The following is a 16,826-nucleotide window of genomic DNA, read 5'->3' as shown; positions in this document are numbered from 1 at the left end:
AGGACTGATGCTAAAGCTGAAACTGCAATACTTTGGCCACCTCATGCGACAAGTTGACTCACTGGAAAAGACTCTGATGTTGGGAGGGATTGGGGGCGGGAGGAGAAGGGGATGACAGAGAATGACATGGCTGGATGGCATCACCAACTCGATGGACATGAGTTTGAGTGAACTCCGGGAGTTGGTGATGGACAGGGAGGCCTGGCGTGCTGTGATTCATGGGGTCGCAAAGAGTCAGACACAACTGAGTGACTGAACTGAACTGAAGGAGTAAGTGTCTTTTAATTTCATGGCTGCAGTCACCATCTTCTGTGGTTTTGGAGCCCTAGAAAATAAAGTCTGTCACTGTTTCCATTGTCTTCCCATCTATTTGCCATGAAGTGATAGGACTGGATGCCATGATCTTAGTTTTCTGAATGTTGAGCTTTAAGCCAACTTTTTCACTCTCCTCTTTAACTTGCATCAAGGGGCTCTTTAGTTCTTCTTCACTTTCTGCCATTAGGGTGGTGTCATCTGCATATCTGAGGTTATTGATATTTCTCCCAGCCATCTTGATTCCAGCTTATGCTTCATCCAGCCAGCGTTTCTCATGATGTACTCTGCATATAAGTTAAACAAGCAGGGTGACAATATACAGCCTTGATGTACTCCTTTTCCTATTTGGGACCAGTCTGTTGTTCTATGTCCAGTTCTAACTGTTACTTTCTGATCTGCATATGGGTTTCTCAAGAGGCAGGTCAGGTGGTCTGGTATTCCCATCTCTTTCAGAATTTTCCACTGTTTATTGTGATTCACACAGTCAAAAGCTTTGGCGTAGTCAATAAAGCAGGAATAGATGTTTTTCTGGAACTCTCTTGCTTTTTCCATGATCCAGCAGATGTTGACTATTTGATCTCTGGTTCCTCTGCCTTTTCTAAAACCAGCTTGAACATCTGGAAGTTCACAGTTCACATATTGTTGAAGCCTGGCTTGGAGAATTTTGAGTATTACTTTACTAGTGTGTGAGATGAGTGCAATTGTGTGGTAGTTTCAACATTTTTTGGCATTCCCTTTCTTTGGGATTGGAATGAAAAATGACCTTTTCTAGTCCTGTAGCCACAGCTGAGTTTTCCAAATTTGCCATCATGTTGAGTGCAGCACTTTCACAGCATCATCTTTCAGGATTTGAAATAGCTCAACTGGGATTCCATCACCTCCACTAGCTTTGTTCGTAGTGATGCTCTCTAAGGCCCACTTGACTTCACATTCCAAGATGTCTGGTTCCAGGTGAGTAATCACACCATCGTGATTCACTGGGTCATGAAGAACTTTTTCGTACAGTTCTTCTGTGTATTCTTTGCAAACAGGAGATGGCAAGAGTGATCATCAACATTCTGGGAATCAGAGAACTAAAATGGACTGGAATGGGTGAATTTAACTCAGATGACCATTATATCTACTACTGTGGGCAGGAATCCCTTAGAAGAAATGGAGTAGCCATTATAGTCAACAAAAGAGTCCGAAATCCAGTACTTGGATACAATCTCAAAAACGACAGAATGATCTCTGTTCATTTCCAGGGGAAACCATTCAATATCACGATAATCCAAGCCTATGCCCCAACCAGTAACGTTGAAGAAGCCGTGGTTGAACGGTTCTATGAAGACCTACATGACCTTCTAGATCTAATACCCAAAAAAGATGTCCTTTTCATTATAGGGGACTGGAATGCAAAAATAGGAAGTCAAGAAACACCTGGAGTAACAGGCAAATTTGGCCTTGGAGTGCGGAATGAAGCAAGCAAAGGCTAATAGAGTTTTGTCAAGAGAACGCACTGGTCATAGCAAACACCCTCTTCCAACAACACAAGAGAAGACTCTACACATGGACATCTCCAGACAGTCAACACCAAAGTCAGATTGATTATATTCTTTGCAGCCAAAGATGGAGAAGCTATACAGTCAGCAAAACACGACCAGGAGCTGACTGTGATCATGAACTCCTTATTGCCAAATTCAGACTTAAAGAAAGTGGGGAAAACCACTAGACCATTCAGATATGACCTAAATCAAATCCCTTATGATTATACAGTGGAAGTGAGAAATAGATTTAAGGGACTGGATCTGATAGACAGAGTGCCTGATGAACTATGGACAGAGGTTTGTGACATTGTTCAGGAGATAAGGATCAAGACCATCCCCAAGAAAAAGAAATGCAAAAAGGCGAAATGGCTGCCTGAGGAGGTCTTACAAATAGCTGTGAAAAGAAGAGAAACGAAAAGCAAAGGAGAAAAGGAAAGATATACCCATTTGAATGCAGAGTTCCAAAGAATAGCATGGAGAGAGAAGAAAGCCTTCCTCCGAAATCAGTGCAAAGAAATAGAGGAAAACAATAGAATGGGAAAGACTAGAGATCTCTTCAAGACAATTAGAAATAACAAGGGAACATTTCATGTAAAGATGCATACAATAAAGGACAGAAATGGTGTGGACCTGACAGAAGCAGAAGATATTAAGAAGAGGTGCCAAGAAGTATATAGGCCCCAAAGTATTTTAGTAATTGTAACTCAGATGATTTGAAAGGCTCCCCACTTATAGCTCAGTTGGTAAAGAATGCACCTGCCATGCAGGAGACCCCAGTTCGATTCCTGGGTCTGGAAGATCCCCTGGAGAAGGGATAGGCTATCCACTCCAGTATTCATGGCCTTCCCTTGTGGCTCAGCTGGTAAAGAATCTGCCTGTCATGCGGGAGTCCTCAGTTGAATCCCTGGGTTGGGAATATCCCCTGGAGAAGGGAAAGGCTACCCACTCCAGTATTCTTGCCTGGAGAATTCCATGGACTGTATAGTCCATGGGGTCCCTAAGAGTCAGACATGACTGAGCAACTTTCACTTTTTCTTTCACTTTCCATTTTAAAAAGACCTTTCTAATAGGGGAACAAAATTGTTCCAAAATTGTTTGCCCAAAGTAATTTAATAGTAACTGTGATTTGCTCTCAACTTCTCCCAGAGCCGTTTTAGTCATAGCTCTCCATCACAGGCATGATGAGAAAGGCCAGCGAGAAGAGGTCAAGGATTATTGGCTTTGCTCCCTGACACCAGCCTTCTGGGCTACACAGTAAGAGTTCCAGAGAGTGTTTCTCTTTAGTCCTTCTCGGTGGTACAGCCACAGTCCCTGTTTTAAAATACCTCCCTGTGCTGCCATTCTAACTTTGACTTTTGCTCTTTGACAATTTGTGTTCAAAGAAAGATGAGGAGGTTTTTTCTGTTGTTCAGTGATACCTGCTGAATGCCAGCCACCTGCAGACACCTAGGGGTGGGGGACAGCCTGCTCTCTGCTCCATGTGGGCACCTGTCAGGCCACCAGCCCCCCAGAAGCCTGACCCTGAAGCCTCCGCAGCACTTGCTCAGTGCAGACAGAGCTCCACCAACGGACAGAAGGCAGCTCACAGCTCAAGGAGACTTGTTTTGTTTCTAGTAACACCCGCCGGGCAGCGGAGGTCTGGATGGACGAGTACAAGAACTTTTACTACGCAGCAGTGCCTTCTGCTAGGAACGTCCCTTACGGGAAGTAAGTGTGACCCATGGCCTCTTGCTGTTTTGCTTCTTGGGATCGTGTGTGTGTGTGTGTGTCTGTGTGTGCGCGCGTGCGTGTGCAACAAGGGCAGGGGCAGCCCACACTGTAAGCAGATCAGGTGTCAAAGAGGGGACTCTGCTCAAGGGTAGTGAGGGCCGTCTCGGGAGGCGTGGGGGGACAGGAGTCCAAACAGCAGTGTGGATGATCCAGTCCCCACTGTCTGCCCCAACACTTTTCTCATCGGCAGATTTCCAGGTTTGATGTAGAGCCCACCTGTTTTTTAAATTTATCTTAAAGAATCTTGTCTCCTTCTCCAGTATTCAGAGCCGACTGGAGCTCAGGAAGAAACTTAACTGCAAGCCTTTCAAATGGTACCTGGAAAATGTCTACCCAGAGCTAAGGTGAGGCCCCGGGGCCGTGTTCTGCTTCAGAGGGACTCGGAGGCAGCCAGCGCCCATCGGGTGCAGGGCCTGGAGGTGGAAGGAAGGTGTTCCCCTGAGAGGCCAGGAGCTGTGCCCCGCTGCTGTCCTCAGGCTCCCCTAGGGGGCGCTCTTGCCCCCCAGCCTGCAGGCTCCCCCTGCCTGGGACTCCCCCTCTAGGCTCCTTTGCCCCCTGCAGTTGTGTAGGGACTGAGACCCAAAGCTTGGCCAGCAGGGGAGCATGCCCAGCAGAGGCTCAAATAACCACACTGGCCTGTTGTTTTAATGCCTGCCCACTCGCATCCTGAGGCACAGCAGGAGACCTGTGGGTCTGTGGGCTTCAGGCTGCTTCTGGACTTCATCTTCTTAAAGGAGTCAGCAAACAGATCTTGCCTCCGTGGGGCACATTCCTTTTTCTGACTTTTCCCGGTGCATTTCACAGCAGGTCATGTGTCTGCACACAGAGGCTGTGACTGAGGAGTTACCACCATCCCCTTCCGTGCTGAGGGGCTCTCAGAGCCCTGGCCACAGAGCTTCATCTGAGGCCACACGGCCTCTCTGCTGCTGTTCACTTACCTCACTCTTGGGGTCCTTCTGCCATGTTTCCCACACTCCATGGGAAGGGGAAGAACAGAAGTCCTCTCCCTGCCCGCTCTGGGAAGGCCATTGGCAGTTTAATGTCCCAGTCATTGCCTCTCCCTCAGCACACCAGGGGCTCACAGCAGTGGCTCATAGCCCCTCCTGGCGCTTTTGTGTCACTGTGGCCTGTGCCTGGTGACCAGATGCAGTGACATACAGCAGTTTTGACCCAAAATCCCCGGTGACTTGGGCCGACAATGGGCCCTGTGCCACGTGGGATCACGTGTGTAAAGCATTCACACCATAGCCGTGGGTAGATCGGCTACCCCGACCGTGCCCAGCAAGGGGGACGCCAGCCTGTTATCTGTGCTGCATCAGCGACACTGTGCCTTCCCTGCGTGAGCCTGTGGGCGCAGCCATGCTGAGGGCTGCTCTGTGGCCTGCAGCAACCCCACTGAGAGCAGGGCACACAGGAGCGCGCAAGGCTGGAACGCAGCCAAGGCAGGCCCAGGGCAGCTCTGACTCTGCAGCTGGCCGCCCCGCCACTGTGCTCTCCTGCTCTGTTCGCACCAAGACACGTGGCTGACCCACCTGTGTTCCCTTTCCAGTCTGCTGGAAAGTTCCAAGCAGCAGGATCTGACCACATTAATTGCTTTTCTAAGTGACTTTCAGTGAGTAACACTAAAGAGAAAAGGAGCATTTTCTTTCCAGAAAAATCTCTCTAGTACAAAACAAACAGACTGCTTCAACCTAAAAGTCTCCCTGTAGGGTCAGGGATTGAGAATCTTGAAGCCATGCCGTCTCAGGGCACAGCTGGGCCTGTGTTGGGGGCACCTGACCTGAGGGTGCCCTTGCTGTCTCACTGCCTGGCTCCCTTCTGAGGTCTCTGAGCACAGGTTGGGGGCGGGGCTGACAGGGAGCCAGCAGCCATGAGTGCAGCGAGTGACTGTCCCCTTGATTCCAGGGTTCCTGACCATCAGGATATAGCTTTTGGGGCCTTGCAGCAGGGAACCAACTGCCTGGACACTTTGGGCCACTTCGCTGATGGTGTTGTTGGCGTTTACGAGTGTCACAATGCTGGGGGCAACCAGGTACGTGCGTGGGGGCACCGGGGAAGGTGAGGGGCCTGAGGCCACACTTCCTTCCACCGCCCTCCTCCTGAGATGGCCACCCGCTCACAGCTGGCCTCGGGGTCAGAGGGGATGTCCTCCTGGAGCAGTGGTCAGCCTTAGGCGGGCTCTGGTGCACAGGGCAGGCGACCTGGGTCTCCGCTGCCCCGTCCTCCTCTCCGCACTGATCCCCCGGACCATGTGCTCATCCCAGGGCACCTGTCTGCATCTACGCCTGCCCAGGTCTCTGCACACAGGCGCTCACCCACGGCTGCTAGGGCTGCCCGTTCGATAACAGCTTAGATGCGAACACTCACAGTTCTGTCCTCGTGGGAAAGGAGGGAGGTGACGTGACAGGCCCAGCTGTGGCCTGTCTCCCAGAGGACAGTGTTCTGGAAAGTGGTTTTCCTGTGGGTTGATAACAGGTATGTGATAAAAGGAGAAGGAAATGGCGCCCCACTCCAGCATTCTTGCCTAGAGAATCCTGTGGACGGAGGAGCCTGGTGGGCCGCTGTCCATGGGGTCTCACAGAGTCGGACACAACTGAAGCGACTTAGCATGCATGTGGTAAAATTAGGGCTTTGGAACAAACATGGCTGGGCAGTGCTGGGTGCCGTCATCTCTCTTAGGGGGACTGCCATTGGGAAAAAAAAGTCACTTGAGCTCAGCGTATCCCAGAGTCTTCTTTCAATGGAACTATTTTCAAAAGAGGGTGCCTGCCTTTTTGTGAAGTTGGCTGTGCCCCATCCTCTTGAGAAACGTCTAGACAGATGGCAGCCTCCGGTTCCTGGCCTCCTGTCTGCTCCAGCTGGTATCGTCTCTGGGGTTGTCCAGACCTGTGACAGGCAGGACGTGGGGAGCAGACAGCCCCCAGCCGGCTCCAGCTCATATCCCAAGGCGGGCTACCTCCCTGGCTGTCAGCAGAAGAGCACAGAAACTTCGGGGGAAGCATGGATCCCGGGTCCCACACACAGAAAGCCTGATTTCATGAATCTGGGGTTAGAGCATCAGGGTATTTGGAAGCCCTCCAGGCTGGGTGACCCTCCATGAGTGCTGGGCAGGGAGGGTTTCCCAGCAGGAAGGACGCAAAGGGGCAGGTAACAGCAAGGCGGTACGGCACTTCCACCCCCAGTCAGGGAGCACCATCCTCCGTGGGCCAACCTGGACCCAGTGAGCCCCTTTCCAGATCAGACTGCCCTGTAGTCCTCTGTGTGCTAAAGAGAAGGTACTAGATCTGCACCTCTAAGCACAGCGGCCACTGGCCACATGTGGATGCCCAGCACTGGAAACGCAGTGAGGGCAACAGGATGTAAAGTTCTCACCTTATTTCTCTGTAATTCACCTAGCCATGTGTGAATTAAATAGCATGTCCTTATGGAAAATTGGACCCAGCTCTGAAAGGGTAAGATGTGTCATCTGGTTTTTGACTGGACCTCAGCAGAGACACACAAGAAATGGGAAAATTTAAGAGTGGTAGCTTGGAAAAGTACTTCTTAAATATTCATGAACTTTATTTGCAAATTCAGATCACTAGCATGCAACAGAAGAAGGAAATGGCAACTATCTCTGTTGTTTGCCTAGCTGAATTAGTTTTTCTGGGATTCAGTGTAAAGTCTGTTTTAAAATAATGAAGCACATGGTGGCGGGACGATTGTAGAAACATTCGGATGTGAGCTTTCCATGGAGATCAGCAAATCCCCCAACAGCTTCCAAGAACAATTGAAAACCCCTCCCCATACAGAGGGCTCCCCCCTCACTCCTCTTACTGAACAGAGAGGCAGAGCTCCGTGTCCCTGTTGCACACGGACTCCCAGAAGAACGGAAGGTGCAGGTTCTGCCTGCCCCTGGCACCTCCGTGGCGCTGGGTGCTGCTTTGAGGCACCCTACTCCCCCCACCTCCCTGGGAAGGACAGCCTCCTGGAAGACTGGAACCACTCTCATGGCCCAGCACGCAGCCCTTCTGAGAACGCGCTGCATGCTCAGAGCCCAGGGGACAGGTGGGCATGGGGCTCTGGGCTTCCATGGAAGACAGGCCATGCAGGTTGTTCTTCTCTAGGACTTTTCAGAGCCTCTCTGGTAAATAGGCTACTGGTAAATTTGCAAGAGTGACAAATGGTCCAAATTCAGTGTTTCCCAAATTTACTTGACCTGGAAGCAACTTTTCATAGAATTCCTACTGGAGTTCGCTTTGAGAAACACTCATCAGAAGGTGGGAAATTTGAAGCTGAGGGATCTGACGGGGCTGCCTAGTCTGAACCCCTGTCGGGGGACAAGGAAGCCCCGCCATGGCCCAGGGACTCTCCCTCCCTTTCCTGGATGTGGCCCAAGCCTCTGCCCCAATCCCACCCCCTGAGCTGGACTCATATCTCCCTGCTGAGTCGGTTGGGGGTACATGTGTGGCCCCAGATGTTAACACTGTCCTGATAACAGACTATCTGCTCTGAGGTGATTTGGGTGAGGAGCAATGAGGCTTCTTTGAAAGATTCTGCATCCTTCCCTTAGCTCTGTCCCCTGAGAGCAGAGAACAGGAAAACAATCTCCGCACAGTCCTTAATCGTGCCTCATGTTACGCAACACAAGCACTAGGGTGAAACCCACTCTCCCCACAAGGGACAGAGCCTCGGGGAGCAGGACCTGGCCTGCGTGTTCCCTGCCATGGGTCCAGACCTCAGAGAATGCCCTTAAGTGTGCGGGCACTCAGTGGACAGTCACTGGGTGGATGAGTGGGCAGATGAATAGACAGACTGACTTACAGCAGCTTTCCTGGGGGTACAGAAGAAGCAGAGAGGGCACCTCCTGAGGGATTCTGACTTAGGAGAGGCTCTACATCCTGGGGGCTCATGTGGGTTTTACCCTCTCGCCAGCATCAAGTCCTGGAGTGAGGGCCAGAGGCCTGTCCTCCTGCCTGCACTGTGGCCCTGCCCAGAGCACGCTTCACACCTCCTCTCCTGCCTGGTCACACTCACCCATCACATTAGTGTTCAGAATAAAGGGTTCTGCTCTCAGCTCTTAAGGGGGTGTGTGTGTGTGTGCGCGCGCACACGTGTATGTCTGATCTTTAAGATCATAGGCAAGTTATTTCAGCACTTTCTGGCTCAGTTTTCTCATCTGTAAAATGGAGTTAATAATAGCCTCTCGTGGGACTATTGTATAAAGGTCTTAGAACGGTGCCAGGCACATTCTAGGTACCTAGGACTGGCTGTGCCATATGAGGGCAAAGACTTAGATCCATTCGTAGGGAGCTCACAGAGCTTCACAAGCATCAGTAGCCTGGCTTAGTGGTTGGTGGTGAGGCTAAATGTGCTACATGCGGTCTATAATTTCACAGAGGACAGCCACAGTCACAGATGCTGTTTCCAAACTGTACCTGTGTCAGGTCAGAGTCATTCCAAGGAAACGTTGGCCCTAACTATCCAACCGTGGGTGACAAACTGGGGCTGCAGTGTTCACAGCTCACAGTTAATGATGGAAGATGGGGTGTGGAGCGCTAGCCTGTGTTTGGGCTGAAGTACTTACTGGCGTTGGCCTCGTGCTCAGAGGTGAAGCTCCTGACGCTCCTGCTGGAGACTTGCTCTTGGGCACAAAGTCCCTTGCTGGCCCTGAGCTGCTTGGGGCTCCTGGAGCCTGTTCCCTGCATGCCTCCCTTCTGGGGCCCTTCCTCGCTGCATCCTCACCCCGCAGCCCCGTGGGCCGAGCCCTGACCTTGGGTTTGTGTTGCAGGAATGGGCCCTTACCAAGGAAAAGTCGGTGAAGCACATGGACTTGTGCCTGACCGTGGTGGACCGGGCGCCTGGCTCCCTCATCAAGCTGCAGGGCTGCCGGGAGAATGACAGCAGGCAGGTAGGTGCCAGTAGGGACGAGCCTGAGCCAGCATCCCCCTGCCTGGGGTCGGGGCCCCAGGGGCTGGGTGTTCACTGGGGGCACCTGTGACTCGTGCTGTCTTGTGTCCCCATGTGGAACCCCTGACAAGCTGTGAACACCCAGCAAACCCTGCACTGAGGTCACTGTGGGGCGCGTGGGATGGGTGTCACACAGGCTAGTCCATCTGTGGGGCCGCTTCTGCCAGAGTTCACCATCCTAGGCATTTCTCCCATCACCTCTGGATTCATCTCTTTATGCTGAGCCTCCCCTTTAACAGGCTGCAGAGGCAGGGCTGTGCTTGGCAGCTACGTGTTCAACTCCTGGGCAGGTCAACAAGGGTTGGGCACTGGGTTGGGAGTCCTAGCACCAGAGGTGGTTCCCCCTTCCCCTGGGGGCCAGTTGAGCCAGGCCGGGCCCTCCCTGAGACAGGCCTCCTGTGTCAGGGAAGACTGACTGGCGGGGCCTGGGAGCACCCGAGGCACGGGGTTGCTGGTGGCCGGGGTTCGTGGATTGCAGCTCCCTGCTGCCGACCCGGCCTGGAGGCACAGACCCCTGGCCTCAGAGCCGGGAGTGACCTGGCAGAGTCCCGGGCGCTGGCTTCTCTGCAGCACTGGAGTGGCCCAGGGCAGCCTGCCAGAAACCAGGGTGGCCAAACCAATGGAGTTCAGTTTTGCTTTAAAGATGAGAGCTCATGACTTTACTCATGAGAGGTCAGTGAGACAGTAAGCTACAAACCAGCCTAGAAAAGACAGTGAAGCTCACGATAACATCGCCTCAGAGGAGGCTCTTCTCTTGCTTGCTGATGAACCCCTAACCCTGAAAGGAGAGACCTGTATTTTATAAAACAGTGTCTATAAAGAGCCCTTTATTTCTGAAGCCAGAGGCCTAATGTCCCTTACTCTCCACCCCACACCCCTGGACATTGTTTGTTTTTGGCTGCACCGGTTAGCATTGTGTTTGGAACTAGGGCTGACTGTCATCCTTGTGACAGGTGGCAACTCTTCTAAGCCAGTATAACTATTCCCTCTTCAGTTTTTTTAGCTTTTGAACTTAAGTACTTTTGAAAACTCCCATTTTAAGAACTGTGAAAATTTTGCTACCAAAAGTCTTCACTATGGTATGTTCTTAAATTACTGTTAATTTCTGAGTGTGGGGGTTTTATGGACTTTTTTTTTCCTTTCATTTTCTGTTCTTTCTTCCTTTCTTCTTGTTATTTACTGTAAATGCCGCACATCCATATTATGTATCAGGACATTGCTTATTTTTATGCCTTCTTGGTTATAGCTGTTATCAGAGTGCCAAGACTGTCACCTCCTGTTTGCTTACCTGCAAATCAACTACTTCTAATTTCCAGTTAAGGCAGTTGTTTTTAGTTTTGGCTATTTTCTTTCTACCCATTACAGTCTTTGGAATAAAAATTCAATTTAAACACACACACAACTCCTTTGGAGACATTATCGTGAACCTTGCTGTCTTTTCTAGGCTGGTTTATAGGTGAGTATTTCACTAACTACTCGTGAATAAAGTCATAATCTCATTTTTAAAGCAAAGCTGAACTTCCACTGGTTCAGTCGGCCTCATTGCTGGTGGGGTGCACTGACTGTTCTGCACGTGGGATCGTAGCTCCCCGACCAGGGATGGACTCGTGCCCCCTGCAGCGGAAGCACAGAGTCCTAACCACTGGACCAACAGGGAAGGCCCCCATCACTGGACATTTTGAAGAGAAATGCCACGTTTTTGTTTATGCATTAAATATTTTTCCTTTTTAAATTTATAAATTGTGAATTATTAAGGTGCAAATAGATATGTTACACACACACACTCAAGTTACCTTTTTCAAAGTGTTCAGAATGTACATTTACGTTTTTTAGCTGGTGTTCTCTGATCTGCGCCCTGGTGCTGCCTTGGGGACAAAGCCTTTTTTGAGCCCAGGGGAAGTGGCTAGTGCAGCCCCTAAATGACTCTCCCATGTGCCCACAGGGAGCTTGGGCTTATTCTCTTCTATCCCTCCTCATGAGACAGGCAGGTCTAGGGAAACTGAGGCCTGGGGCCTGCTGGAGCCAGGACCCCATGCGGGTTTCCTACCCACCACTCACTTCATTGAAGGGTCCCCGGGACACCGCAGCCCAGACCAGGCCCCTTGCTTGGATCCCAGGTGTCCGGAAACACTTGCAAAGTCTCTCCTCTGTCCCTCCCGCCTGGTTCTGGGTACCCTCCACCCTGCTCTGCGGAACCCCAGCAGGTCCTTAAATGCCTGTCTGTTTTGATGTCTGTGGCACTCAAGTGAGAAGGAGGGACTGTTAAACAAAGGAGTCCCTGTTCCTGCCCCGACCTCCTGGGACCTGCCAGTCAGCATCAAGAGAACACAAATCAGGCCAGATGTGCTGCCTGGGTGTCAGGGCAGGGGCGTCTGTGCATCGAGGAGGGATGAAGTGATGACCTTATCTGAACTCCAAGCCTTTGCTACAGACACACAGATGCTCCATCTCTGGAGGAGTCTCCTTCAGTGAGAGCTTGCCTGTTAGAGAAGGTGTGGCCCTTCGATGGACCCTCAGCATCTGAGAAGTCTGCCCGCCCACCACAGCCCTCTGGGTCCAGGGCTTGAGGCCGCCTTCTGCTGATGGAGCTGGGGTTTCAGCATTTTTTAAGCCCTCCATCTGGCTGACGCTGTGACACAGGCAGAGCTCACTGAGAGAATAGTCATGGTCCATCCATCCCACACTCTTTGTCAAACGGGTCCTGGCCACTCAGAGTGACACACGGAGGTTGGCAGTACAAACACACTTCACAAGACAGCAGGAAAATAGCAGGAGGAGTGACAGCGGAGGGGAGAGGAGTGAAGAGGGAGGTGGTGGGCAGGTAGCGGTCGCCTCCCCCTGCTCATCAGATTGCACTGCATCTCATTGTTGGCAAAACTCCCGACCAGCAGGCTGGGTCAGCAGGCATCCCAGGTCCCCACAAGCGCATCCGTGCAGGGCCCTGTGTAGCCAGTCCCAGTGGAGAGCTCCTCCCCACCGTGCTTCACCTCTTTCCCACCGCAGTCACTTGCCCTTTGAGAGGAGGCTCCTGAGAGTTCTGTCTGGAAGCCGCACTGTCTGGCCAGTTGAGACATTTGGCTTCCAGGCACATCTGTGTGTCTGTGTTATGACTCTGCAAGGAGAAAGGAGAGCAAGAATAAGAAAACTGAATTCCATGGTATCCAAAGGATTTGCAACACTACCGACAGAAAGGAGCCTCCGTGCACACAGTGTAGAGAATTAATTAGAATCACGACCTGCATTAATGCAGGGAGAGGTTTTGAAAGAAAAAAGCATGTTACATTTTTTTTAAGAACAAACATTAGAGATTTTTACATGGGGATGAACAAGGGTGACAGGCCCTCAGGTTTCCCACAGCTGGGCTGTGGGCTTGTTTTCTGGTTTACCTGGTGGGCTGGTCTGGGTTTAGTGGGGCACGGTGTGTACACACAGGAGCATGCTGTTACACCTGGACAGTACATGTGGAACTTGGCAGGCTGTACCTGGGGACTCAGGGTGGCTGAGATGGGCTTCTCATGCCCACCAAGGTGGAAAGGGTGAGTCCACAGGTGGTGGAGAAGTGGGCTCCCCAGCACAGCACTCCGCCCGTACCGGCATCCCCTTCCCTCACGTATGGCCGCTCCCCATCTCTCTGGTACAGGACAGGGCCCTGCGTGTAAGTGGGCACTCAGAGGTGAGCGACCCCAGGCTGGGCAGAGCTGCCTTCAACAGCTGAGGCAGCCTGGGCCCTCCTGGAGCCAGCCCGGTTCCTATGGCTCCTTCCTCGGGGGAAATACCCTCAGATGAGGCCCTTCTTGTGAATGAGCACAAAGCCCCTCCCAGAAACCCTCCTGTGTGTCAGGTCCTTGTTAAGGCTGAGGAGGAACAAGGAGCCCGAGCCCAAGCCCGGGGCTTGGATGAGGAGACGCCGGAAGAGAGGGAAGGGTGGGGCAGGAGAGTGGTCTCCAGAGAAGAGGTTTGGAGCTGCAAACCCATTCGAGCGTGCTGGCCTCTTCTTGGCCCTCAGAGACATGTTTTGTCCCAGTGCGCCTGTGACCCCCTGTCCCTTGTAGTCAGGGACCTTGTCTTGAGCGGAGCCCCTGCCTCCTCCCCTGTCGGCACCCCTGTTGTAAGGTGTCCTCCCGTCTTTTGCAGAAATGGGAGCAGATCGAGGGCAATTCCAAGCTGCGGCATGTGGGCAGCAACCTGTGCCTGGACAGCCGCGCAGCCAAGACAGGCGGCCTGAGCGTGGAGGTGTGCGGCCCGGCGCTGTCGCAGCAGTGGAAGTTCTCGCTCAACCTGCAGCCGTAGTGGAGCCTCCCGCGTCTGCCCGCGCCCGGCCACCCAGCGACGAGCACGTCATCCAGTCTGTTTCTTAAACTTTACGAGAAACTATATACCTCAGTATTCCATCATGGTCTGCAGGTCGGGAGACCTCAGCGCGGTGCGGGCGGCACCGAGCCGCGAGAAGGAGCTGCCGCGCCCTCCCCGGCCCCGCGCCCCGGAGGGCGGACCCGGAGAGAAGGGGCGCCCTGCGCACGGCGAGGGGGCCTCTCCCCCCGGGTCCAGACATCCTGTGCGGGGTCCACCCCGGTCACGGCCACGGCGTTTCCCCGCCCTGCCTCCCAGCTGTCTTACCAGCGCAGACCCCTTCCACGTGGTGTACCTGCTCTTTGGATATGAACTTTTCTACGGTGGGACACTAAACCCAGATATATATGAGGAGAGAATGTACGGCCAGTTCCTATGGTTTCTGTAAGTCATCCTCATCTTGTAAATTCTCCACAGAGCCCATCAGAGCCGTGAGGAGGAGGGCCCGGCGGGAGGAAGGGGCTCCCGCTGCCCCCGGAGCCTTATAGGTGAGCTGGTGCCGCTGTGCCCGCTGCGCGGCCCCTCCCCGCCCCCGGAGGCTAGCGCCGCTCCGAGGCCCCGACCCCGGCATCTCGGTTTGGCTTCAGCTGGGTGTCATGCTGTGTGTTGAAACCCACTTTTTGTGCCCCTTGGTGTCTGTGAACCCTGGATGGGTTACTTATTTTGACAGATATTGCTTTGGGTGTTTGTAAATTAAATTTCTTTTCTCTAGGATAAAGTGGGTAAAAAACAATCTCCCAGATCCCAGTGGTGGTGGGCAGCTGTCATGGGCAGCATGGGGCGCTGCGTGAGGGCCCGGGCGCGCTGGGCCCTGTCCCGGCTGCCTCAGGGGCTTTGGGTCAAGAATTAGGGAAGGTGAACACCTGTTCGTTGACACTGAGGATTCAGGTACAAACAGGAGCTTTGTGGCTTAGGAAGGAGGCTTGTGTCATTATAAACTAAAAGTCTAGCAGGAAGAGGCCTGAGCACTGGCCTGGCCCCGCAGAGCCCTCCTGGCCTCTGAGGGGCTCACACACAGTGGTGGCCCAGCTGCAGCACCCACAGGAGGGCGCCCCAGTCACTCCCAGGATTACTGCCCTCCTGTCCTCCTGTGCCGCCGAGCCCAATGCTTCAGCGCACAGACGCCCGGACCTGTTGAGGCGTCACATGGACTCATGTCCTGGCCCCTCTGGAGGGACTAGGTGGTCACAGAGAAGTGGCCCCGAAGGGTTCTGCCAGGTAGACAGTCTGCCAGGCGCAGCTTTTTCCTGCCTGTTTCTTCTAGGAAAGGAGATGTTGGTCTTTCTTCCTCCATTGCAAAAGCCCCACATGGGTTTGCTTCATGACAGTGTGCTCAGGCCTGGAGGCCTGGCTGGGTGACTTTGTCCTGTGCGTGTTTGCCCCCTGCCAACCAGGTGTATTTTCAGCAGACAGGGAGGCCATGGTTGGACTAACTCTGCACACCTCTGTCTTCAGAGGCTGATCCTGACCACCAGTAAGCTCTTGGGGGTGAGTCCTGGATACCTGTGCAAGGCTGCTGAATGCAGGTGGCCCAGGAAGCAGTCACCCAGCCCTTGGGATCCATGGTCAGGCTACTACTACTGTTAGGAAAAAAAAAATCCCATGGGTGAAAATTAAATTTGGCTTTCAAGTGAAGCAAATTGTCATCAGATTCTTGACAAATCTTTCGCCCACACACACACCTTCACCCCACCCAGAAGTCTTACCAACCTTGGTAACATCAAGATGGGTCCCCCTGGGCCCTGTGGGGGCAACTCGCCGTCCCTGAGCTGGTGGGGATGGGAACATTGGCTGGTGTGGGCGTTGTAAGCAGAGGTGGGCTGGGAGGGCTCTCTAAGGCGAGCTATGTTTACATGACACAGTGTGCCAAAGTGACTTACTGTGGCTGCATTGCTTCTCAGTCATTGGGACTGCCCCACCCTCCCACTCCTGTTTTTACAAGTAAAGTCTCTTTCCTCGGAGCCCTTTGAGCAAAGCGTGGCAAAATTAGTTGTCTTCTCTGTGCTGGTCTTTGTTATGTCTTCATAAAAGCTAAAATGATGGTATCTGTGAGTATGTTTTGCAGATTCAAAATATAGTTTGGTAATTTTTTTTCCAGTTGATTTTTAAAAAGAACTGCTGTACAGAGCTTGTACTTTGTCCATTTTATAGATGGAAACCATCCTTGAAAATTGTTTAACTTAAATAAAGAGAAGATACTTTATAGATACGCCCTGCTGGCGGCTGCAGTCACTCTTGGTCTTTATCGGATGGATGTGACTGATGCTTGGGGACTGTGATTATGGTCTGTCTTGGGTGGGGTGGGGGGCTGCTCAATTACCATTTCTTATCACACTCTTAAAATGCATTCACCTTTTACTGATGCACCTTTTGACATTTATTCTTATTTGTAATAATAAGCATTACCATTTGTGTGCCAGGCCCCTTGCGGAGCACTTAAATCCATCCTCATTGTCTCTTCAGTCACCTGGGGGGATAGCATTATGGGCTGCATTTTACAGTTGGTTTGGGAAGCTGATTCTTGAAGCTGTTAGGCTGCTCATGGTCACAGCACTAAGTCCTCACCGGTCCGCCTCAGGCACTGAGACCCAGAGCCTGCCCTCTCCCTGGGGGCAGCGGAGGGTAAGGGGCTGATGTCATCACAGCTTCTAGAGTATTTTAAATCCTCATGCTATTCCCCAGTTATCCAGGCTCTCCACTTCCATCCCAGGCGGGCTGAGTTCTTCCCTGTCATCCTCAACCTTTGCACAGCCCCACAGGTGTGTCAGGGAAACACAACATTGCCAGTTCTTTAGCAATTTTCAGTGAGATTGGGGAGGCTGAAAAGATTCACCAGTGAGTGTTTTGAACTTTCTGAAGGCCCCGTTCTGCATCGTCTTTCTCCATTAATTGAGGCAACCAAAATTTGCTCCCCTG

General features: G+C 52.3%; 1 protein-coding gene across 1 annotated transcript in view; it reads left to right on the top strand.

Annotated features, from left to right (window-relative positions):
- The window catches only part of GALNT2 (polypeptide N-acetylgalactosaminyltransferase 2), a 172,448-nt gene extending 156,329 nt beyond the window's left edge, over nt 1-16,119 (top strand). The window contains exons 12-16 of the mRNA XM_055425862.2: nt 3,456-3,548; nt 3,872-3,955; nt 5,517-5,643; nt 9,382-9,501; nt 13,695-16,119. Coding sequence (XP_055281837.1) covers nt 3,456-3,548; nt 3,872-3,955; nt 5,517-5,643; nt 9,382-9,501; nt 13,695-13,850 — 580 coding nt within the window. The 3' untranslated portion in view covers nt 13,851-16,119. The remainder of the gene's footprint in view (nt 1-3,455; nt 3,549-3,871; nt 3,956-5,516; nt 5,644-9,381; nt 9,502-13,694) is intronic.
- The last annotated feature ends 707 nt before the right edge of the window (nt 16,120-16,826 follow it).

The sequence above is a fragment of the Moschus berezovskii genome, chromosome 12 (assembly GCF_049115385.1).
Source record: "Moschus berezovskii isolate FMDL1 chromosome 12, NW_MosBer_1.0, whole genome shotgun sequence".
In the NCBI taxonomy this organism is placed as follows: domain Eukaryota; kingdom Metazoa; phylum Chordata; class Mammalia; order Artiodactyla; family Moschidae; genus Moschus; species Moschus berezovskii.
This window is presented reverse-complemented; position numbering and strand designations above follow the sequence as displayed.